This window comes from Argiope bruennichi, chromosome 8 (genome assembly GCF_947563725.1).
Source record: "Argiope bruennichi chromosome 8, qqArgBrue1.1, whole genome shotgun sequence".
NCBI lineage: Eukaryota > Metazoa > Arthropoda > Arachnida > Araneae > Araneidae > Argiope > Argiope bruennichi.
In genome coordinates this window covers 15466366-15492139 of record NC_079158.1, presented here as the reverse complement: position 1 = coordinate 15492139, position 25774 = coordinate 15466366, and the positions used below count along the sequence as shown (strand labels likewise).

At 24.5% G+C, this 25774-nt stretch overlaps 1 protein-coding gene across 1 annotated transcript; it reads right to left on the bottom strand.

Moving 5' to 3' along the window:
* Window positions 1–6073: 6073 nt before the first annotated feature.
* LOC129981251 (saccharopine dehydrogenase-like oxidoreductase) lies at window positions 6074–22455 on the bottom strand. Its single transcript, XM_056092014.1, has 12 exons — window positions 22120–22455; window positions 21456–21562; window positions 20483–20563; window positions 19970–20099; window positions 17316–17365; window positions 16373–16515; window positions 14899–15019; window positions 14117–14236; window positions 13793–13849; window positions 11280–11403; window positions 8894–8975; window positions 6074–6994 (listed from the first exon to the last, which is right to left on the bottom strand). The coding sequence occupies exons 1-12, from the start codon at window positions 22295–22297 to the stop codon at window positions 6895–6897; spliced, it is 1293 nt and encodes a 430-aa protein (XP_055947989.1). The 5' UTR covers window positions 22298–22455; the 3' UTR covers window positions 6074–6894.
* Window positions 22456–25774: the final 3319 nt, after the last annotated feature.

The following is a 25774-nucleotide window of genomic DNA, read 5'->3' as shown; positions in this document are numbered from 1 at the left end:
TATATATATATATATATATATATATATATATATATATATATATATATATATATATATATGTGTGTGTGTGTGTGTAACATTATTTGTTGTGAAGCATGATGCAGTTTGAAGACAGTGAAGATACTTTTAATTTTTGTGACGTCGTTTTATTTCATTTTGAAGAAGCAAGCATAAGTACAAGCGATGAGCACACAGAGCGACACAGAGAGGAATGAGGAAAAAGATCTTGGACATTTTATCCCTGGTCTTATATAACCTATGATTTTGATAGGGAAAATACTTCTTTACAGTGCTAATGCATTATGAGATTTTGATAGGGATTTTCGTTATACGGGTGGACAAGGTAGGGGAAACAAAGGGAGATTTAAAAAAAGAATTTGCTTGATCAGCGGTATGTTATCTCTTCACGCGTAGTGTGGGAAAGTTAGATTTTAACTGATTCAACAATTTAACAAAGCTTCTCTTGAATTAATTAAGTAGAGACAGTGGAATTGGATCACGAAATAAGAGAATATTTTAGAATGAAGTTACTATGGGCTAAATTAAGATAAAATCTTGAAATTTAATTAAATTGAAATTAGAGTTAAAATATCATTACAATTTTTCCCCCACTGCAAGACGCGGAAGTATGTCGGGGCCCTCGACATACAGCCTTACCTTACAGTGGTGGTTAAGTAAGAAACTAAAATTTAAAAGCATATTAAAAGTGATACCAGAGTTTCCCTTACCTTTACATACACACACACACACACACACACACACACACACACACACACACACACACACACACACACACACACACATATATATATATATATATATATATATATATATATATATATATATATATATATATATATATATATATATACATATACATATACATATACATATACATATATATATATATATATATATATACATATACATATACATATATATATATATATATATACATATACATATACATATACATATATATATATATATATATATATATATATATATATATATATATATATATATATATATATATATATATATATATATATATATATATATACAGAGACTAAAACAGTTTACAAGATTATTAAGCATTATTAAACTATATACATGCATTTTGCATTTGGAACAAGAATGTAATGGCAATAGTAATTAGAGTATTAAAAGCCGATTTTCTTTAATTAGGTTAAGAATTCAATCTGTTATTCAATGTAAACAATTTAATTAAATCAGCATGTTACTTTAAATTCTATAAGACTTACAAATGAATTAATATAAATTAATGATGAATTAGCAATGAATTAATATAATAAATTTTTCGAATGGATTTAGTTTATTTGCTTCAGTTTTAAGTTTTACAATAATGAATTCTGTTAAATATCTTTGTGAAGTTTTCTATTCAGTTACAGATAAAAAAAACTTCCAATAAAGCACATCTTTTGAATAATTTATTGAACTTGGCTTGTTAAATGGGCGCTATCTAATTTTAAAACATCAAGAACTGATAAGACATCCCCTCAAATATACTTTCGCTTATAAAATAATTTTCTGCCAAGAATTACAAAAAAGTCAACTTTCGTCAAACAAGCAATGCAGAAGTTTCTTAACTCGATTAGTGGCATAATCACACCTGAAAAATACTAATACTCTGCTATTCCAGAAAGATTTGAACCGTAGATGTTTCTCACAATCTTCGGTTCGAATTGTATGGCTTATGAGAAAACAGAAATGAAGTAGGGCGAAATAAGTTTTGTGCTGATAAAGCAGACGTTATATTTGTAAAGAAATAAATGGCATTTAAGAAAATTCATTTCACTTCGTTACATTTAAAAATTAATCCCTTAATTAAAAATTGTTAGTCGTGGTTTAGATTAAGAAGACAGACGAAGATAATCATAAAATGTATCTCAAAATATTCAATTGTAACAAAACATTAAAATTTTATGATGCAAATATAGGATTAGGATACCTTTCTTATTTTATTCCCTCGATTCTTAATATTTCCATAAAATATGGAGATATTGAAAATGAATCTATGGTATTTCGAGTCAGATTAAAGAATTTGGGGAGAAGAATTCAAGTTCAGGTCGGAGATGGATATATGTTTTAACAGATTGGTTTGGTTTGGTTATATTAACGTACCGTTTGAAGCAACACTAGGGCTATTTTGGGACGGACCTCGTAAATAGGAACCGCGGTCAGATGACGAGGACGACATCTGAGCTGGCACCCCCCTCTCCACACCACACCACACCAGCGATGTTTTAACAGAGTCAATAACTTAATTTAGATACATTAAATTATAAATTCTTTTTAACGTCATATCTGTGCGTCATTTTTTGAAGTGATATTGTAAAACACTTATTCTACAAATGAACAAATTAGTCGCCAAACACTGATAGTGAATAAAATGAAATTGAAAAAAAAAAAAAAAAAAAACACCAGTTGTTCTATAAAATTGCTCTCTTATTCCTAGAGAGTTAAAATTTCACTCAAACATTAATTTTTAATATTTCCTTGAATTTATATCTTGAAAGTCAATTGAAAACAAAAAATTCGATTATATATTCTTTCAGGAAAAATCTATAATTTTCTACACACTTAAAAAAAAAACAAAAAAAACTGAAGTTAAAATAATTCAGAAATGCAAGTAATCTTTTGTTGCTTAAATTGATGATCATTAATATAATTGTCAGAGAAGAAAAATCTTATGATTTCTATTAAATTGTTTGAGGATACGAATAAGCATCAAAATAAACTTTCAATTATTATGGATAAAAGATGCTTTGAAAGCAGGATGCAGGAAAAATTTTATTTTCGTTTTCTGTCAATTATTCTAAAAGCTCAAAAAAAAAAAAAAATCAAGGTTTTACTTTATGAAATAATTGCAGTCGCTTTTTATAGTAAATCAGCAATCCTCATCAAAGATTAAAATATTTTGATTATAAATTCTTAAAGCCTTTAATGCTAAATGAGTTTTTATTTTGCTGTTGCTTTCGTAATTTTGTGAATGTTTTAGAACAATATGTAGTGTTTCTTTTAATTATATTTTCAGAATAATTAATTTTTTTTCTCAAACATTTGGAAAGGCAGGTAATTTTTTATTCTAATTTAAGAATTTAATCTAATGTATTGAGATAGATTAATAAATTAGATTAGATTCTTCTTAAATCATACTTTAACTGAGAACTATTTAAACTAATTTTTAAAGGTTATTGAGAATATACTTTCATTTACGTACTAAAAAGTTGATTTTTTTAAATTCTACTTTGGAAATATTATTTTATAATTCATTATTATAAATCTATAAACCAGTAAAAAACCCAATGCTAAACAACTGCTTATTATTTGCTTTTCGCGACCAGCAGATTCCCCGGAATTAATGTTTTCTAAAATTTTCAATTAAATATTTTATATCACTTGATCCTTTACTAAATTCTACAGAATATTTTTAAGCTTAAAACTTTGATAATGAAATAACTCATACATACTGTTATTAAAGTCTTTCGCCATTCTGTTCATTTCACTACGTATCCTTCTCTAATTTTCTGACAGATATCATAAAATGTGAGCTTTAAATAGAAGTTTAAAGCTCACATTACTTCAATTAATACAAAAAAATTCTTGGTAAAAAACAAAAAAAGATTTTTTTTTTTTTTCTTGAAAATATGAGTACAGAAAACAAAATCGTTTAGCAATGAACTCTTATGTGCACAACAAAATAATTTTTTTATGATTCAGGCAATATTTGAAAGAATTATTCAATAAAAATTTTCTCTGCTTCATCATAAAATTCAGCTTTAGTTTTACTTTCAAAAGGATTTAAGTAATTTAAATAAAAAATTTTGTTTTAGCCAATAATATTTCTGAACAACTCCTTCTTTTCTAAATTTTAATCAAATCATAAAGAATCGTATTGTGAAATGTTCTTGACATTCCAAATTTAAATAAATACATAAACGTTTCTATCTTCTGTGACCAAATTATGGAGTTATGAATATCACTATTTTAGGACAGTCAATAATATCAAAAGTTTAGACTAATCAGCTTTGAGGAAGCTCCAGGCACTGTTTGGTGAATCTTCTTTGAGATAGTCAATGGAGTGATCTAAAGGCATGCATTTTTATAAGATAAACTAATCAAGTTTTCATAAATTAATCATTTTTAGTCACTATAGAATAGACCTTTCATTTTATTTAAAATGTTAGGGTCACATTTGATTAAATATGACTCATGGGGCCGTGGATCTGTATAAAAATATAAAATCCGCAATTTATAATAACAATCATTGATTCAAATTGCATAAAATAGTATTCTTTACTTCAATTAGACCGTTTTTCCCATTAGATGTATATACGTAATATTGTTTAGAAATTAGATTTGGGACCCAGTTAGAGTAGACATCTAGTATATACATTTAAACCATGTTTGCCTTAACTATTACAAAATTGATCTTTTAAATACAGATAATGATATGCATTAATAATATGGACATTTTAAAAGTGCACAAAATATTTTTTTATATTTATCTTTCTAGAAAATGTTGTATTTCTTATTTATAGATTCCTGCTGAAAATTACACTCTTCTAGGCATAGTTTGCAATAGGAATTAACTTAATCTTTTAATGAAAGCTTTTATTGACATGATGGCGATCGCTGGTAAGAATTAATTTCTCCCAATGTATGCATAACATGCTCATGCATGTTAAATTTTTGTTTTTTTTATTACAAAGAAAGATAATTGCCAAAGATTAGTATTTTATAACTATTGGTTGGCATTGCTATGCAATTAATGTGCAAGCATAGGTTTGCTTTACTATAGTATGAGACACATAATTCTCATGGCCTTGCCGAAAGTCCATAACTTTATATGCATTGTGGGGGGGGGGTAAAACGAATAACAATTTTATTAAAGAGTATGCGTGAAAGTTTTTGGAACACCATTTCAACTTAGTTTTTCTTTAATCATTGAATAATTTGCACAGTTAATCCATCCGAAAATGAACGACATTTTAAAGAAAAAGAGTTGAGGGAAAAAGCACAAGGCTTCTTGTGATTTCTGGAAATGAAATTAACCATTTCTGCTCAAAATGTCTCGATATTGTTACGAATGTTTCTCAGATTATTGAAGGCTTAAACAATGAATGCTGTGTCTAGTATTACATAACAAAATTTGGACAACCTATAATGAGAATAAAAATATTGGCTTGACATTTTTTGGGCTACTAAGAAGACATAGGATATTTGAAAACTCAAATTCTGGTTCAGAGTAACAAGAAGATAATGTCTGCAATTTTCCTCGACTACCTCTTAAGTTAATATGTTGTCTGCCCATAGAAACAATCAATTGATTCATTACATATATGGTGAAAAGAATGAGATATATTGCCTAGCCAAATGATTATAACATACACATATAAATTAAATTAAGGGTTAGGCGGGGTAAATCTTAGTCATTTACAGGTACGACGAACAATTTTTCTCTAACACCATTTATACCATCTTTAATGAAAATTTTGAGATCATACTCCATTAGCCATATCATACATATACACATAAGATATCTGTTAATAGCAAAAGGCCAAGTAAAGTAAACTTAAGAAATTTTCTTTTAAATTGAATGAACAAAGGAATTTTATTGACCTTTTCAAAATATAAAAACTGTAAACAGGGCATTTTCTATATGAATAAAATATTTGTTTGTACTGAATGTTAACTGCGAAACACTGAAGTTTCTTCAAACAGCTGGCTTTAGATCACTGGTCTTTAGTCCATTAAAATGGCAGAATTTGTTTTAAATTGATGTATCAAATGGATTTGTAATTAATTTGCATCATTATATGTTTGATTTACTTATTTTTTGGCACAAAATTTTAGTGAAATGCACTGCTTAATTTATAGTGCTAGTTTAAATCTGAAAAACTTCATTACAATTTTATAAAACTAGAAACACATAAAATAAAAAAGCAAGACATTTGAAATAGTAATAGTATTTATTTTCAATATAAACATAAAAAGAGTAAGATTGAATATATATATAACAATATAAAAATAATACAGGTTTAAAATTCAAGAAATTTCACAACATGCTTGCTGTTAGAGAAAGTTAAAACAACTTTTTTTAAAATCTGAAATACACACACATATTATATACATATATAAGCTTTATCATATTTTATCACAGCTGATATATTGTCATTAGTTTAAAAGTCACCATTCAAATTTTAATAATAAATACAATGTCTCTGTCCTAATACAAAATCTCAAGATTTCATTAAAATACAATATTATGATATATAAAATTTCAACACAAGTGATCTTTATTAAGCTCCATGTAATAACTTTTAAACAGAACTTTTAATATCTTCAAGAGCTGATTAATTCAATTTTAGGTTGAGGCGTTTATTTATTTGCTTTTATTAAAAAAAAAAAATACAGACTTGTCATTTACTTACAAAATTAAAAATGGTTTTCAAAACACTTTCACTGTATTATTGAAATCAATTGCATATCTTTTTAAACCTCAACCATTAATCTAGCAGATAAATTTTTAAACACAACTGTGGTCAATTTCATTTTTATAGAGGGGAGGGAGAGAATAAGACTTTTATTTTTACCTGCATGAAAATCAGCAATAAATTATAATTAGTAATCACTTATCTAAAAAAAAAAAAATGCTTTATTAAAGATATCACAGGATCATTTTAAATTTTATGTCACATAGATCTTATTAAAATTTGATTTTATTAAAATAGTTAACATTTTCTTATATATTATCAAAACAGATTTTAAAAAAAGCTCAATAACTGGAATGTAGAAAATTAAGTACATAAAGGAAATCACAAAATGATGCATAATCATATTTAAATGAAAGTGAGCAGTAGGTTATCTTCAGTTGATGTTTTCAAACTTGAAAATCACACCACTTTTCTCTAATCTATCAATCAAATTAGTGTTTTCAAAGGCAATACCAGGAGAAAGGACACCACCTCTGGAAAAAAAAATTATTCATTAGTATAAATAATAATGATATATTTGTTGAAAATCAGAGCAAAATGCTGTTAGTGACACAGTTATTTTAATTTCATATAAAAAATGTATTCTAGAAACAATTAAATGAGCATTACATAGTAAATAAGCATTTATAAGGTTTATGTATACACCATTTATATGACATTCACATTTATATCTTCTTTCATCATATTTCCGATTCATATGAAACCATTATAATAAAACTGAGTTCGTTCTTAAGATGCAAAGATTATTACATGTTGTTTCCCTGCTTATTTCAAGAAAATTTTTGAAGAATATGTAAACAATAATACTTTGAAATTCTCCATAATTGATAAATTAATCAAACTGTTTTATTTTAATGTAAACAGTAATGAGGAACATGAAGAATTTATTTAACCTTTCTCTGAATACACAATGGACTCCTTTAAAAACCTTCAAATTTATTTGTTTCTCAAGACATGAGTGAATGAAAAAAAAAAAAAAAATCATCCCATAAACATTATTTGGTTCATAGTACTTACTGCACCTAATATTAACAAATAAACCACAATATTAAGTGAAAATTCAATCCTTTAAAGAGGCATAAATGGTGCTTTATTATATTTCTGCAAAAGTAAATGAATAAATGAAAAAAGATTATTTTTTCAAACTAACACAAATATATTTATAAATTTTTTTGTTAATTGGGATAAAATAAAATCTATCTGTATTAAAATTGAAATGACATAGAAATATTTTTAAAGGTATATTTTTTTATTTCCAGAAGTATAATATTATGTTCATATACAATACAATTATTTAGAAAAATCTGGATGTTCTTTTCAACAGTATAAAAATAATGATATCTGAAAACACTTCACATTATGAATGCAAATGCCTTTTTTAACTACTGTTAAACTTACATCTTATCTAAAAACTCATTTTCAGCTTTATTACATTTCTTAAAAAATAATTTGAATATTTAAAATTATGAAATTTTAATATTTTTACTTAAGAAGTTTCCATCTAATTTTTAATATTCAAAAACAGTGATTATATATACAATTTTTTAGGATAAACCATATTGAAAATTACCAATATTCTGGCAAAACTCTTAATTTGAGCATTTAGAAATTCCTTTTCTGATTTTCTATATTTATTCTTTTTTAAGATTCACATATTGTTGAGTATTTTGAATAAGTAAATAAAAAATAAATCAAGCAAAAAAAAAAAAAAAAAAAAAAAATATTATTAAAAGTTAAAAATACAAGTACACTTACTCTTGCCTATTAAAGGTTCTACACAATTTGCATCCATAAATGGCATAAGGACAACATTTGTTACAAATTATGTCACACATTTGCACAAGAAATAAAACAGCAAAAACTCCAATCATATTCAATTTATATGCTAATTTACGTTTTTTACATTTTAAAAATGAATATGATAAGATATCTGTTATTTTAAAATAGAATAAAATGAAACAAAAGCATAATTACAGTGACAAGTAGGAACACATTTAATGTTTAAAATGCTATATAATGATAATGCTCATTTTACTTATTTTGTCGTGTGCAATATTAATTTTGTCATTAAATGTATTGTATTTTTGGCAAATTCCCATTTTGTCATTGACTGTATGAAACTCTGTGATAAACTAAGCTTCGATGATTAATTATAAATATTCCCCCAATAATTTCTAAAAAGAAATTGCAAGATATAACAAGTAATCCAATTAAAAAATTTCTGTAAACTTGTCTTTCCAGCAATGAGACTAACACTGCAGGAAATTTATATTATTTATTTTATTATATTAAATTTATATTATTTATTTAAAATAATATATTACAAAACATGTAACATCTTAGTATACATCCAAAGCCCAGAAAACACTTACTCCAGAGGCAATTTATTAGTCTCTTCAATAACTGTCAGTCCAGCATGAACCAAGCATTTTGAAGTTAGAGCGTAAGCAGGTTCTAAAATGAAGCAATCACCTTAATAACTCACAAATTTTAACTTTTATATCTTGTGAAATAAATATATGATTAAAAAACATATTAAAAAAATGAGATAAATCAATATGCATAAACAAAGGCAGATGATTCTTATTTTGCTGTTGCAAACCATGGAATCATTTAAAAATTCATTTTGAAACTATAACAATAATAACAGTTTTACTATTACCAACTATAGTAACCAGCCGATTTGCCAGAAATATTAGTTGAGGTCTTTCAATTAAATTTCTTATGCATAATTTAATATTCATGATTATTCAAAAAATAGCTTTAGCATCATCAAACTGCAACAGATATTAAGCCTTACAAAGAAATTATTTAAAGCCGTACATCTGTTCTGCTCATAGGGTATATAAATCATATAAATAAGAGTCAAGCCCCAAAATATTAGAGAGTTATAAAAATGTTATTGCCTAGATAATCTATATCCTGCCTTTCATAAAACTTCACTTTTTTATTCTTCATACAAATTACATAGACCTTAAACAGAATCCTTTTTACTTAGAATAGCTTTCAACAATGGAAGGAAATGATGGAGTTAAATAAATATTTGAAAGAATGATGAAAACGGTTTGAATTTCAATTATATATACACAGAAAGAGAGAGAGAGAACTTCAAATTTTTCAAAAAATGATAATCTGAGATTTTTGTATTTTCAAATTCTCTATACTTTTATATTTCTACACAAAACTTGTTTTAAACTCTAATAGAATTAGAAGAGCCAAAAGCAAGTATAAAACTTATCAAAAGCAGTGAAAAAAATTTGATGATCATCAAATACAGACAAACTTTTAATTTTTAAGAAGGTAATTGCTTAAGCAAATTTATCTTTATAAAAATAAATTGTCTGTTGCTGTTATGAAATACATGCAAGCAGAATTTAGGATACTATGCACTTAAGAGTAAATGAAGAATTATTTGCACAATAATAAGCAAAATAACATGAGCAAATAATGTGATAAGAAATTATATTCCAAAGAATGCATTTGTTCAAGTAGTAGTTCTTTTTTTTTTTTATGTATAAGTAATATTTCATTTGCTATTTAATCAGATCAATGATGACATTAAAAAGATATTGATTATTTATAATATGTGGCCTAAAGTATGGTGAGTATAAGTGTTATAAGTTTTTTTTTTTTAATTAAAATCCTTTTCCTTAAAATGCAAATTTTTATCAGAAACTACTCTTTAAATGACAGCAATTTTGTTGTGGCATATTCAAAATGTTCCCTAATATATAATGAAATGAGTTATTTTTTTAAAAAAACTAAAAATTATATTTAATTATTTTTGTGCCAAAAAATAGTGAAAAAAAATGCATGGCCAATACAATATTTGAAAAAAAAAATCAATAAAAAAAAGAGCTTTAAGTATAATAAGAAAGGAGTACCTTTCTTACATAAAAAAATTTCAAATTCCTATCAATAATAAGTTTTGAGAAAAATTACATCGTACATGTCCAATTTAACATTGCCAATATAGGAGGCTCCGTACTTCTTTTTAAAAATTATCAAAATTCAGGAAAAATTTGCAAATAGTGTGAAAGTCAGTTTCGAGCAATAATATAACTAGAAGTTATGATAGAAAAATGCTAAATTTTTGCTCAGTTTTTAAACAATTAAAATTTCAAAATAATCACTCCGAGGTGCATATCCTCCTCATTAAAGCTTATGTGTGCCAAATTTAATAGCGAGGTCAAACAGTTTACCTACAGAATACAACAGTTCACCTAATAAACACATTCACTTTTATTACTAGAATGACTATATTTGTTTATTGACTTTACCCATTAAATAAAATAAATCTTTACATCCTGAATAAAGTAATTCTTATATATTTATTTTTTTAAATTTATTCAAGATTATATTATTTTAATGAGCTAATTTTTATTGATTTAGCAAGTTAATAAATTTAAAAGCAGAGTAACTAAGTTTAAAGAAATTAATTTAACAGATTTGACTAAAGCAAAATTTGCAAAAATATATTTAAAAAAAACAAAAAAAAAACAAGCAAACTTTTCTCTACATAATTGTAAAATAGCACAAACAACAGATTTTTTTTAGCTTAGTTTTGCATTAAAATGAATCAAAACTTAAAACAAATGCATTATTTATAAAAGTCTTGAACAAACAATAATTAATTTAAGTTAAAAAAATACATTCAAATGATTTACCTAATTTATCCTCATAAAAATTCCTTTAAATGCATAAAGCTGCAAGTATAATTCCTGAAAACCGTTTTAAATGTGAAATAAGTTTTTATACCTGGCCCTTTTATAGTTAATTTCATCTTAGTATCAGGACTAGTTGTGTGTTTATCAGTAGGTTCTGATAACTTGTCTCTCCAGCCTTTTCCTATGAGTGTTACTGTAGTCGAGCCTTCCATTACCTAAAATAGTAGAAATGTTTATAGTGAATTGAGAACAGAATAAATGAAAAAATAGAAAACAATTTTTAATTATAATTCAGCATGGTAATATATATATATTTAAATATTTAAACAATACAAATTGAACCATATTTCTGATATGTCATTTCAGTTAAATCCAATGCTTTTTACTAATAGTTAACACTAGGTAAGAAATACCATTTGAGAAATCAGCCCATTGAAGGAACAATTTTAGGTTTAACATATTCATTCTTTACTTCATTTTAATTCTTTCAAATCTAGCTCTTCCTGTATACATATACTTAAGAAATAGTTACGTTTAAAGGAAATATTTTAAATGATTTGCATCATTTTATTCTGCTTTTTTTTTTCTTTTTTTCTGTACAAAAGGCATTTCTTTTTCATCCTTAAGTAACCATATTAATAATAACCAGATTTAAATAGATGCAATGGAAGTGAAAATAAGGAAATGTAATATATTTTAAACTCAGAATTAACATATTTTAGAACTAATTAAATGATCTATGAAAATCTTAAAATAGCAATAAAACAGATTGTTTTCAATTAAAGTATGCAAAGTTGACAGATTACATGACAAAATTACTCAATAAATATATAAATAATAAAGCTTTCTTTTTAAAGTTTTTCCTGAAGTCATATCTAAAAAGAATTTTTAAACATTAAAAGTTGCCATAAATATACTCCAACATTATTTTACTGAAATACAGAGAGCAATTTTGACCTAATGTACCAAATGTGAAAATATGGCCAAAGAGTTAATACCGAACAAAAAATATCACATCAATATTGCTCTATCTACAAGCATTTATGAGTTATAGTAAAAGAACATTAAAGTTCATAAGTTTCTGAAACACACACAAGAAATAATTCCATATTAAAAAAAAAGAATCTCATACAGTAATACGATTTCCAGCAGGATAACTGGATTTAATGATAAGATATAAGTGCTGAAACTCTGAAGAAATACAAAATCTAATTGTTACCAAAATCTTTAACTAATAACATCTGATTTAATTAGATTTTTGGGGATTTCCGACAACAGGAGTTTCCAATTTCCAAAACTTAGCAGCAGATATAGTGTGGTAATATTTAAACCTTTCTTAATGGGCATATAAATGATATATCAAATATTTCTTCCTTTGCCTTCAAGATTGCTCAATTGCTGTATTAAAATATGATTAGGATTTCATCTTCCAATTGAACTAACCTGTTTCTGATCTAATCACTTAATCGATTGTTTCATAATAAATAGGTATTTGATTGTTAATAAGATATAACAAGAATCAAGTAATAGCAAGTTAAAGAACAGATGCTATTTTCTAATCATTTGAAAAAAGGGGAGAGCAAATTCCTGCTTCATTGTAAAATTTCTGTAATAAGAGTTTTTTGAGTTTTTCTATGGAATGGTAATTTAAAAGTTAAATTAAGATATTAGTTTTTGCTTAAAGCTGTATGGTTCTATGTCAGTTTCAGCAATACCTGTAAATTTTACACATCTTTCAGGTACATAAGGCTGTTAATAATAGATGTAGCGAATATGTCACTTCCTAGTTTATTTTCGCATATTCATTTGTGGAGGAAATGTTACATGCTTACTCATATTTCTATAGAGTTACACAAATATTTCTCTTCTTATTGGACTTTTAAAATTTCATTCTTGCATTCTTTAATGAAAAGTTTGGCTAAAAGAAGAATAAAATGGATCATAGCATTACAGTAATTTCATTTTTCAAGATGGCGATTTCGATAATATTTCACAAATTTAAACTTCACCTTATCTAGGGAATCAATATAATTCAATGCAAATTAAATCAAAAATTGATGGAATAATGTTTTTGATAAATTTGTTCATCAGTAGCATTGGTGTTTGGAATATTAATGATTAAAGAAATTGGAGCTAATTTGATTTTGCACTTTGGCAATGTTTCAGTGCTTTGATTCCCATTTAAATCCAGAAATCTAGATGAAAATAGAAAAAGTTTTTTTTTTTCTTCTTTCTTTTAAAAATGAATGAATTATTTTTGTCTCAGAAACTTCAGATTTTTCTTGTTTTAGATTTAACTCATTTTTTTGCCAACTCATTACATCTCATATACAGTTAACCAACTGAAAATAGGACAATATTGCTATAGTTATTATGTTTTTCATGGGCTCTGCTATCACCCCGTTTTCACTAGGCAAATTAAGTCAAAATCAAATGTGGAAATAAATTTGTAAAAAGATGAATTCTTCCAATTTATAACCAATTTTCCAATTTGTAAAATAACAAAATCATTATTTTAGATGAAAAAATAATATAGGGGGGGGGGAAGAAAACTTGTTCTGGTAACTTAAATTATTTTGATATAAATAACAATGACTTAATTACCTGTTGTCTAGTTGGACCTTCCTCTGAAAACATACCACCAGTGAAAAAAGATGGATACTGAAATAAAATAAATATACTTTTTTTAAAAAAAAAAATTGAATTATTTATTTTCTTTTCATATTTTAAATAAAAGGTTTACCTGTGAAATTTAAGCAACAGATTCACAAATCAAAACATTATATAAAATATGCATGCAACTGTAGTTAAAAATTCAAATTAAATATAACTATAAAATATACTAGCAAATGTAATGTATAAAACTAATTTATTAACGTAAAATTTTAATCTAATGAAGAAAATTAGCAAAACAAGGTATAAAATTACCTTAGCAAGCAAATATCTACCAAAAGAAAACAAAGAAAAGAATCCAAATATACTAAATAGAAATATCATAGAAAGAGCACTGAAAAATGAAGACATTCGAACATAACCATTTGACTGAATCTAAAATAAGAACAAAAAATGTTAGTTTCATTCATTTTTATATCATAAGAAATAAACATAACATGATGAAAGAGAATGATTATGTAGTAAGTTTTGAGCTTTATGGCTTAACATAAATATTGATTTAAATACTGGTTCAGAATTATTTTATTGCATTTCCATGTTAAAACACATTGAAGTTCAGCTCAAAATCTATTCTAACCTTTTTTTTAATATAAAATTTAAATTAACCATTATTATTAATTTATCTTATCATGTAAGATGCTTTTATGACATAGATATTTCTTATTATAAAATCATTGAAAAAATATTTCATAAAGTCATATACATTCATAAAAAAAATTGGGTAAAGTTTCATGAAAAAAACATGTTGTTGATTTTACTTTTTTTTATTTATACAAATAAATATTTAAATATATAAATTTATTTCTTTTATTTTTCATTTTTTCATTCTACATTTGGGAGGATGGTTTCATCACAAGATGGATTCTAATTCAGAAAATTTTATTTTGGAAAGAATACGATTTTCATAGCTATTATTAAATAGGAAATTCAGAGCAAATCAAATGGAAACAAAGCAGTATCTATTCAAGCACAAAAAGATACTGTATATAAAAGCTGCAAAATAAGAAATGAGTTGAAATATGCATATATTTACTCACTGGCCGCTCATTTAAATATTCATAACGAAACTTTTGACTTCTTTCTATGACGCGCTCATCAGCACCCATAAACCAAAGGCACCAACCTTTCACTTCACCACTGTAAAATAGAGGTGGAAGTCTGAAAGAAAAATATTTCTTTTACACACAAAACCAATAGAAATTGATGATGGTAAAGTTTGAAATGATGGTAAAAAAGTAATTAATTGTATTCTGACTAATTCAAAATAAAAGTTGGTTTAAAATAAAATATTTTATCTTAAATAGTTAATGCTTCTATTCAAAGACGTAAAATTCAGTTCTTTTGAAATCATGCTATCAAAAATCTTTCAGAGTCAAATTCAGGAGTCTTTCAATGTATACTTTTGTAAATTAATGTATCTTGTTTCTTATCTTCATGAAATCTAGCACTGATAGCAATAAAAATTATAAGCATAGCAAGTTAATAGGACTTCATTATATAAATTTCTCCAAGACTTTTTCATAGATTAAAGAGTAAAAAAAAAAATAATAATATGAACTTTTGCATTTTATTAAAACTTACTGTAAACTTAAATTATTCAGCAATAAACACACAAGGAAAAAATAACAGTACACACTAGTAATACTATAAAACAATCTTCTTATTCTAATATATCAGGTTATTACAACAACTAATTATAATAACATTTAATTCAAAATCTATACAAATTTAACCAGTAAAAGTACAATTACAGCTAGAATAAAATACTTATTAATTCAACTTTATCACACTTATTTTTATTTTAGTATATTCTTGAGTATTTCTCACATAATTTTTATTTTTAAAATAATACCATTATTTTTTCCCAACAATATCATTTACCAAAAGTCCCTCAATTTTACTCTAATAAGATTATGAATAAAATAAATTTAGCATTAATAATATAAAATAATTATTAAATTTCTCAAAGGAATTATATCTTTCACCAGAAAAGCCTTCACATCTTGCAAAGAATTTTCGAGGGAGTAATATGATGAAAATTACAAAAACAAAGAAAAACTTACACATATGTCTCAATATCAAAACTAAAAATTTTTAAAAATTTCAAACTAAAAAATATTCAGTTTCAAGCAATTTAGAAATTCTTGGGAATTTTCAATTCCTAAAAGTTCATAAATTTAATAATTTGAAAGTTTTTTTGAAAACAGACAGTAAGAAAAATTAATTTAAATTTTACATTTGAAAGTGTTGAATATGCACATATATGACATTTTTAAACATGAAACAATAACTTTAAAAAAGATATGTGCATAATATAGAACATACATAATAATTATATAATAAACAAAGAATTTTTTTTTATCAGAGATTATTTTAAAAAAAGAAAGAAGCAATATACTACATCATTCTTTAAAATGATTACTTTGCAAAAAGTATAGTCAAAATATGTAATAAATAAAAAAATTATAATATGGAAACCAAATTTTGATTTGAGAAAACATCTCACCATACCTTTTGTACAATGGATAGTCACTTTTTATTAAATCTTTTTTGAAGACTTCTTTTTTAAGAGCAGCATCAAATTGACTGATTCTAAAAAAATCTGTTACAGAATGAACAGCTGATAAGAATGTTCCAATATTTGTGCTTCTTCCCTAAATTTATAATATAAAAAAAAAAAAAAATTCAAATGCATTCATTATGAAATTATCAACTCATATAATAATAATAATAAAAAATTAAATTAAGAAATTATCATATGGAATAACCTAGGAATGTTTAAAAAATAATATTTCATTCAAATTTTGCAAAACTATTTCAAATTTTTTTTTCTACCTATAAACAGGAAAGCAAAGTAAAAAATTATTTAAAATATTTGTTATTACAAGCAAATAAAATTATGTTCATAAATTGAATGAAAGTGAATTTCAAATACTAAAAAAATTGTGGAATGAATTATATAAAAAAGTTATTTCAAAAACTTAAAACTGTCAAAGTTCCAAGCAAGCAATTATGAGAATTCAACATAAATTATAGCTATCTGGCTGAATTTCAATAAAAATTTAAGTTATTGTGGATTGGGATTTTAATTTACCTATTTTCTCTTAAGAAGAGAATTACAAAATTTCACATCTTGTATGACAACCAATTGTAAATCTTATGAAGACTAAATGATGGGAAGAAGGGAGTTTTTATTTTGAAATTTACAAGTAATACATCAAATAAATTCTATTTAATAATAATATTATTCTTAACACACACACACACACACAAAAAAAAAAAAAAAAAAAAAACTAATTCACCAATAAGTAAAAGAACTTAATTTTTTAAATATCATTTCGAAGTATCATATTAAAGAGTTAAAAAAAGCATGTACATAAGGAAATTTTGTACAAAATTCCTTTATTTGAATGACAAATTATCTAAAAGAGAACAAAAGCACAAAAATACTTACACTAGGTCCCTGTCCTATTTGAACAAAATATTCAACGGAATTTAAGTCACCTGCAAACAATATTGTACTTTAGATTGCAATATACATTCAATGCAAAGTGAAATAAATTCTTCTTATTAAATATATTTAATAATAACCATTTGAGAAGTTTTTCAAATAAGAAGAGACTAATTTCATATTGATTCTAGATTTAAGTTGATAATATATTGGACAAGGCAATGACTAGATTTGAACAATATAATATATAATTTGTAAATATTTTAAAATCAATAACAATTTTAAATACTTACTACATTTTAAAACATTTGATTACAGGACATAAAAACATTGTTTGGCTACAATTTATCTTATTTAGTTTTTTATTTCTTTAAACAGTATTTATTTCATATGTATTTGTTATGAAATAATTATAGTAAGCAAATTTAAACATTGAAATACAATTTTAAGAGAATTAAATAAATAATGATGTGTTATATTCTCAAAAAAATTAATATTTCATTAAATATCTCAAAGAAAAATTGAACAAAGGCCCAATTTTTATTTATTAAACCTTTCTTTTAAATATTTAAATGTGCTTAAAATCAAAATATAAATAACATTTTTGCACTTTTGATTTAAAAGTATATTCAAATTAAAAAATTATAAACCAACCAACAATGTCAAGAAAAATCTTTTAATCTGAAAGCTTTTATTTTTAATACAGAAAATAATAATAAAAAAATGCTTAAATTAAATAATAAATGTAATTAGAATTTACAAACAGATAAAAGTGAAAAATAATTTTATCAACAGTCTAAGATATCAGCTATGGCAATAATAATAATAAATAGTTGCTTGAAAATTAACCAAACAGTAGTACTAGAGTTAAAACAAACAAAAAAAAAAGCATTAACCAAAATTTAATTAAAATAAAAGTATAAATTCTTAAAAATATTGCAATGCATTACAGAATTTAAACTGAAAATTTTCAATCTAAAAATAACTGAATATGCCTTATATAAATAACTTATTTGAATGAATAAAATCACTAAGATTATATATTTCAGAATTGTGCAAAAAAAAAAAAAAATAAACAATGAGGAGAGAAATATAGTAGCAATAATAATATCATATAGTTATTGCTTCATAATGTCTCCAAAACAACTCCCCCCCCCCACTTGAGTTCATTCTATCTATTACAAAATAACAAAAAAATTCAGAATACTATTGCCTATTACATAAGAAAAATAAAAATATACTACAGCAAAAAATATTATATGAAAAATGCATATAATAATTCTTAAATTAGATCTGACAACACAGTTATGCATTTCTAGATCAAACTGGGAGCTAATAAAAAGTCAATTTAGTAATGATCTGGTCATGTTAAAATCACTTTCTTTCTATCATGATATTATTGTCATCAAACTGAGCCTCCTCCAGTTACTTTTATTTTGAAGATTAAGACATAAAATATTACTTCAAAAGATTGTCAAGTCTAATAATCTTTATAAATATTGAACTAAGGATTTCGGCTTAGTATTGGTGCTCATTCAGCCAAAATAATCAAAGAAATTTTAAAATTTCTAATTTAAATTAATTACAAAGATTTTTTCAGAGATGTTAGGTAATTAAACCTTAGAACAATCAAACTTAGAATGATTATGTTGAGTGATTATCTTTAATCAGTGTAACAATAAGCAAATTCTTTTGCCTACTAAGTATGAATTAATATTTTCTTGCTAGTATTTTTAAAAACTTTTAAATCTTCAGCTAAAAAAATTATTTATTTGTTAGAAAGCAAAATTATTATAATTCCTAGTTCAATGGAGCATTTTTCTTTCCCTTTTTTTTTTTTACTCATGAAATATAAGAGTAGTAGCCTATTTTTATTGATAATCTATAAATAAAAGCAGTGCTAAGAACTGATTGTTTTGGTGACTTAAAACAAATGAATTGAAAAATTTGAGCCAACAAATTATAAAACAAAGAAATAAAACAATGAGACTTTCTTTCTCATACAATGGCAAAGAAAATTATTAATTCATTATAAAATGTATTTTTGAAATCACAGGTAAATCACAATGTATGATGTCACAATTTTTATTTTAACTATTCTAAAAGATTTCTATTCAATGTTACTTCTATAATAAATTATAAATTTTTTTTTATCTTTATTAAATTTTTAAACAATTCTAATATATGATCCAAACTAGATACATTTGACAATATATTTTTAAAAACACATCACATTGAAGGGAAACAAATATTACAAAGCCTGAAAAATATATATAAGTTATTAGCAATTTGATCAAAATAGCATAATAGATTAATAACAAGTTAGATGAATTATATTTTTTGAGTACTATTTTCATAAATAATATTTAAATTTTTGGATAACAAGATATGAAAATTTGGAGTTTTTTTATTGTTAAAGGAACAATAATGAAAATAGATTTTCCAAATTATAAGTTCAGAATAAATTAATGTTTTTTTTTTTTTTTTTTTTTTTTTGAGTTTATAAACAATTACACTTGAATCACTAAACAAATTTGATTTTTACCCAATATAATTATTTCAAAGAGATTTATTATCTGCTGCTACAGTGCAAAAAATAAAAATAAAATTTTTCTTCAGAGTAAAATCATAATACTTAGAAATATAAATTCACTAACCAGGAAATCTCTTCTTTAATAAAGAAATGCCATAGTCTCCTGGTATGCTATCAAATCCACATGCTCCCACGATATAAACACCCTTTTCACGTGCTGCTTTGAAGTAGTTTGCTTGTGTCATATCTAAGAACTAAAGGGATAATAATAAATAAAGACAATGTAATACTTTATTTATTTGTTTCAAACTTGTTTCTATTACACATTTTGCTTACAATTAATGCACAGTAAACAGAAAGAAAAAAAAAAGAATTAAGCAGAAATTAAAGTTTAGGAATATGTACATAAAGCATAAGTATAATGTAGTGAAATTATGTAAAGTTTTTTCATCAGAAAAAATTAACCAAATTAAATGAATCTAAATTTTTAAATTATGATTTTGTCATTAAAGTTCAACAGATAATGAATTAAAAATAAATGAGTATATATTGCAATTATAAATGAAAAGTTAGATGTAGCTACATTTATAATCAGGCTAAAGAGGAATACTAAAAGACGAAATAAAAATAAATTTACCTGCATTTCTCCACTTAGATCCACATGATGTGTTCCATTTTCAATACATGCTTTAACAACAACTTCTCCAAAAAATTTGTACTATAAGCAGATATTAATTAAATAACTAATTAAGGTTTGCATCTATAAAAATCAAATATGAATTATTATAAATTTTATCGCTCTAGATTTTAATCAAAATGAAATACATGTTTCTATGGTAATTAAAAATTATTGTACACTTATCAATATGCATATTTATTGTATGTATAAAGTATAAAAAAATTATAATAGGTTATTTTTTAATACAGTGCACATATTTTATTATTAATGAAAATATGCATCTCTTTTCAATAATTCTTAACTTATTTCAGCAATGGCTTTATTCATTTATTTGTAATCAGAAAATAATAAATAGTGGCTCATTTATACAAAATATGGTAAAATGCCAATAACTAAAATTTTTAAATTGTTTAATGTCTGAAATGCTATTTTATTAAAACAAACATTACTAAAACAAACTTAACATTACTTAACAAACATTACTAAAAAAAAACAAAAAAAACTAAAGTATATTTTATTATATGTGTCAATTAAAAATTTATTCTCTTAAAATTTAAGTAACAAATCTTAAACTTAAATGTAAAGATAAAAAAAAAATCATTCGTTATTCAGTTAGAATACAATCAATATGTACAATTGTAACTGACTACATCAAATAGAAAAACAAATGCTAAAGTACATTTTATTATATGTGTCAAAAATTTATTCTTTTAAAATTTAAGTAAAAAAATCTTAAATATATAAAAAAAAAAACCAAAAAAAATTATTATTCAATTAGAATATAATCAATATGTACAATTCTAACTGACTACATCAAATAAAGTTGCATATATTGAGAAAATTGTTTTTGTTTAGATAAACCAAAACATGATTTTCATAATATGTACAGTTTTAAAACAAGTAATCTTAGAATTTTACACTGGAATATTACCGGTCCAACACAATTCAGGATAATACGTGCTCTCTTGCACATATCAGATATTGATGAAGCATCTTTAACATCAGCTTTGATGATTGTAATCTTACTGATGTCAATTTCTGAAAATAAATTCTCATGTAAAGATATAGTTTAAATATCATAATCTCTAATGCACTCTAAGTAACTTCTTATTTAATAGAAACATATGAAATTCTCTTTCAGGAATTTTTAGCAAATAATAGGAATCGATTTTTAAGGGAAATTAACAGTTGATATGTTACAAGCTACATAAAAATTGTTCCTTTAGGCATACATAAATAACAATCTTATAAACACAATTTAAAATTTTCTTCAATGCAAGCCAACTTCAAGGATGCTTGAATAAAACATAATTCAAATATGTTACTTCTTCTGTTTTGTGGTTTGCAATTAGCTAACACAATTATAATTTTTTTTTTTTTTTTTTTTTGCTATGAAATTATCTAAAATGAAATAATATAATAGTTATATAAAAGTTAAGAAAATTCCAATTCTATATTATAATCCAAAAGCGGGAGCAAAATACGTAAGTAGCTTTTCCAAATTGATTTATGATTAATAACTGACTTCTATCTATAAATAATAATATACGGAACATAGATATAATTTCATTAAAGTATTGACTAAATATTCTTACCATCACTCAGATACTCTTGGACAATATCAATAGATTCTTTGACTTTTTCTATATTTCGGCCAGCCACTGCCCATTTTATATTAGTTGATTTCGAAGTTAGAGCTAATTCTTCTACAACATATCGCCCAGTGTAACCCGTAGCTCCGAAAATAATAACATCAAATTCGCGTGAAGTCATGATGAAGTAAAAAAATAACTCAACTACAACAGTAAAATATTTCTAACTATATGAATTCATATTATATGCAGAGGTTAAAGATCACACAGCTCTATCTGCACTTCCTTCTATCTATTGTTTACCTTTGCTAGCATGCAAATTACAAAAGTCGGATGTAACAAACCGGTCTCTGCTGTGAATTACTGTTGCCAAGTGTTTTGGAATAAAAATAAATGGTGTATTTGTATTAATAGTTAAGTTCTGTATTTTGTCAATAGCTCCATATTTTTTCCCTCTATAGCTTAAGATTTTTTGCCATTCTAAAACTTTTTTTTTTTGTTTTTGGAATAAGGAAATGTTAGTTCTTGTCTTTGTTATAATCATCCGTTTAGCAATACTGGATACAGCATAATTGTTTTATTTTATATCTAGATACTGACTATAACTGCAATTGTTCTGAAGTTAAAAAGAGAGGGGGATTTAAGTAGTCACTTTGCATAAGAAAATGAATACTAATTTATATATTTTTTGTACGATTTTATAGTATTCTTTTTTTTTTTTTTTTCGATTTTGATCAAATTTGACACATGTATTCTTTAATACAAGAGCAAAGTCAATGCTACTTTTTCAATGTACAAAATTTAATCAAAATATTAAAAAAGTCTATGCAAATTTCCCCGCCTTTCAGTTATATCGGCAGAAAATATTGCACCATAAAAAAGATTTTAACACTATCTTTGAGCTAAAAAAAGTTACCGTTTTAATATGATACCACTCATACAATTATTTTCTTTAATTTCTCTCTTTTATTTTTTACTATAATTATTTAATTTATTTTATTTAGCGTTATATACGCTTCTTAATTTTCAAGCGCAGTAGAGGGCAATGGACCAATTTCATTAACTTCATATATTTATTTATTTATTGCATTATCAAATAACGTTGAATTTTAAATAAATTCGGGAAAAATCAATATTCTGGGCGAACAATGTATTCGTCAAAGGTGGCTAGTTAAAAATATATTTTAATATAATCTCTCGAGATAACAAATGACCAATGATTTTAAAATATTTTTAATGCAAAAGATTATCTCTCCTCTATCTCGGTTTTGACAGCGAAAAGAATTTCTGTCTGTGTGTGTATGCGTACATTGGCTCTCGACAGGCCAGGCCATTTGATTAAGAATTATCTATTTTGGCACTTATATAGTTTGTAATGTGGGAAGAGTTTTTTGGACTTTAATTAATTAACAATCAGTCGAAATTTCGACACTTTGCATCATAACTTGTGAAAATATAACAGACAAAAATAATATTTACATCACCTTAAAATAAAAAATAAAAAATGTCTCTTCACTAATATGAATTTTTTTTTTTTGCTGTATAATTTTTTCCTGTTTTTAATTAATTTTTAAAAAATATTTTAAGCATATTTTATTGTACTATATTTCATTATTTGAATGAAACTTAAATAATTTTCATTGTTTTTTCTAATATTTCATGCAGTCTTTTTTCCATTATTGATGATCAAGATATGAAAATTTGATTTGTTTTTCCATGTTGAATGAATTTCATTATAAGGCATTCTTTAATTAAAATATAATCGTTGTGTTTGCAATTAAGAATTAACATCAAAATTGAGCAATAATGAGAGCTTTTATTCTTTACAGTTTTAAACATGCCAATTACTTTTTTCTTCTGATACGATCGGATATATCCCGATACAGAATAAAAATTAGAGAGATGTGGCTAATCTTAAATAAAACTTTGTAATACACAAAAATTTTTCTATTAGCTACACCTTCTTTTCAAAATGCGACGGTTCATTTCACAAAATTGTTTTAATATAATCATGGTTTTTTTAAAAAAAATATAAATAAATAGAAATTCATTCTTCTCAAAAGCTTCTTATAATTTTTAAAGAGTAATATGAAATTTAATATTTAAATATAGAAATGAAGATAACTGTTTTCAACTGTGAATTTAAATCTCCATTGATTGCTTAAAAACAAGTAAACTTTTGAACCAATTTTTAATTAATTGGAAAACTCGAATCTTCCTTTCAAGTTATAGAAACCTTTTTTTAGTATTAATGAGGTAAAATCATTTTTATCTAAAATGTTATTTACTTTTATGTTGGCTATTTTAAAATCTAATCTACTAATAAATCTTCAGCATCATCATACTGTCCAACTGTACATAAGTTCAAAAGAAAATCTATTTTTTAATTTTTAAACATTTTATTTTTTTAACTTATTATCATAAAATTTTACTGAAACTGTCCTTATGTTTAATATTTTTGGTAAGAAATCTTTGAAGAAAAGTTATTTTTTATAGAAAACATAAAAATAGCCGCTTTGATTTCATTTATGCTTATTAAAAGTATTGTTTTTATTTTCTTCCTTCCTGTTAGGTAAAGCAAAAGTTTTGCTATTGTAAAAAAGTTCAATTTTTCCAAGATTTTGACGAATCAATACATTTCAGACCACCATAAATATGAAAAAAAGAAGAAAAATGTGTGTGTGAAAGAGAGAGAAATTATTATAGAGCTGATATATATCAGTATCATATATATAGCTGATATATATCAGTATCTCAGCTCTATGGAAATTATGCTTGTTTACCTGATACCTCAAGTACCCAAATAGTTAGGAGCATGAAATTTGTTATGCGAACGTTGCAATTAATTTATGGATTTCTATAAAATTTTGAGCAAATAATAGCAACAAGTATGGTTCTTTCATTACATAGGACAGCAAATATTTTATCAGTGAATATTTTATGTTGTATTAAAGAATTCGTATTAATATTATACGTTGCAAAGTATGATTATTGTAAATGCAATATTGCTGATTAAGCAAGACGTCGCTATATCAATGGATAATCTATGTTCCATTAAATAATTCATTTAAATATATATTGCAAAGTGTGATCACTGCAAGTGAAATATTGCTGATTACTCAAGACATTGCTATATTAATAGATATTTTATATTGTATTAAAGAATTTATATTAATATATGTTGCAAAATATAATTATTGCAAATGCAATAAATAGTGGAATTTATTTAATAAATGTATATAACTTTCAGAATTATTTTGAAGTGAATATTTATACACAGTTAAATAATCTACACTTCGAATGTGTTATACATAAAAGTATTAACTATTTATTTTATTTCTTAAGGAAAGCAATAGTAGAGGCTCTGGAGCTCGAATTTCTAGTTACTATTTCAGTGTGACTCTAAAGGTGCTAAAATTTGTAAAAAAGGCTCACAATTCAGTTTCTACTTTTAGTATGAGAGATTTAATATACCAGAAAATTAATTACTCTGTAAATTCGTAAGAATGAATATGAAACAATTGCTTTTTCTTAATATTACATCAGTAGATAATGGTTTCAGAAAATTCACACAAACAATTTTATTAAAATGTGATGACTGTTTCTCGAATTCCATCTTTTCCTACTATTTATCTTTTATTTACTCTGATGACAATGA

Bases quoted from the DNA above. Each gene is read 5' to 3' on its own strand.
- LOC129981251 (XM_056092014.1), bottom strand. From the start codon at position 22,297: ATGACTTCACGCGAATTTGATGTTATTATTTTCGGAGCTACGGGTTAC. The intron at 13,850-14,116 runs GTAATTTTATAC...ATTTTATTTCAG, and splicing joins GTAGATATTTGCTTGCTAAG to TATCCATCTTTTTTCACTGG. The intron at 11,404-13,792 runs GTAATTAAGTCA...CTACTATTTTAG, and splicing joins AAGGTCCAACTAGACAACAG to GTAATGGAAGGCTCGACTAC.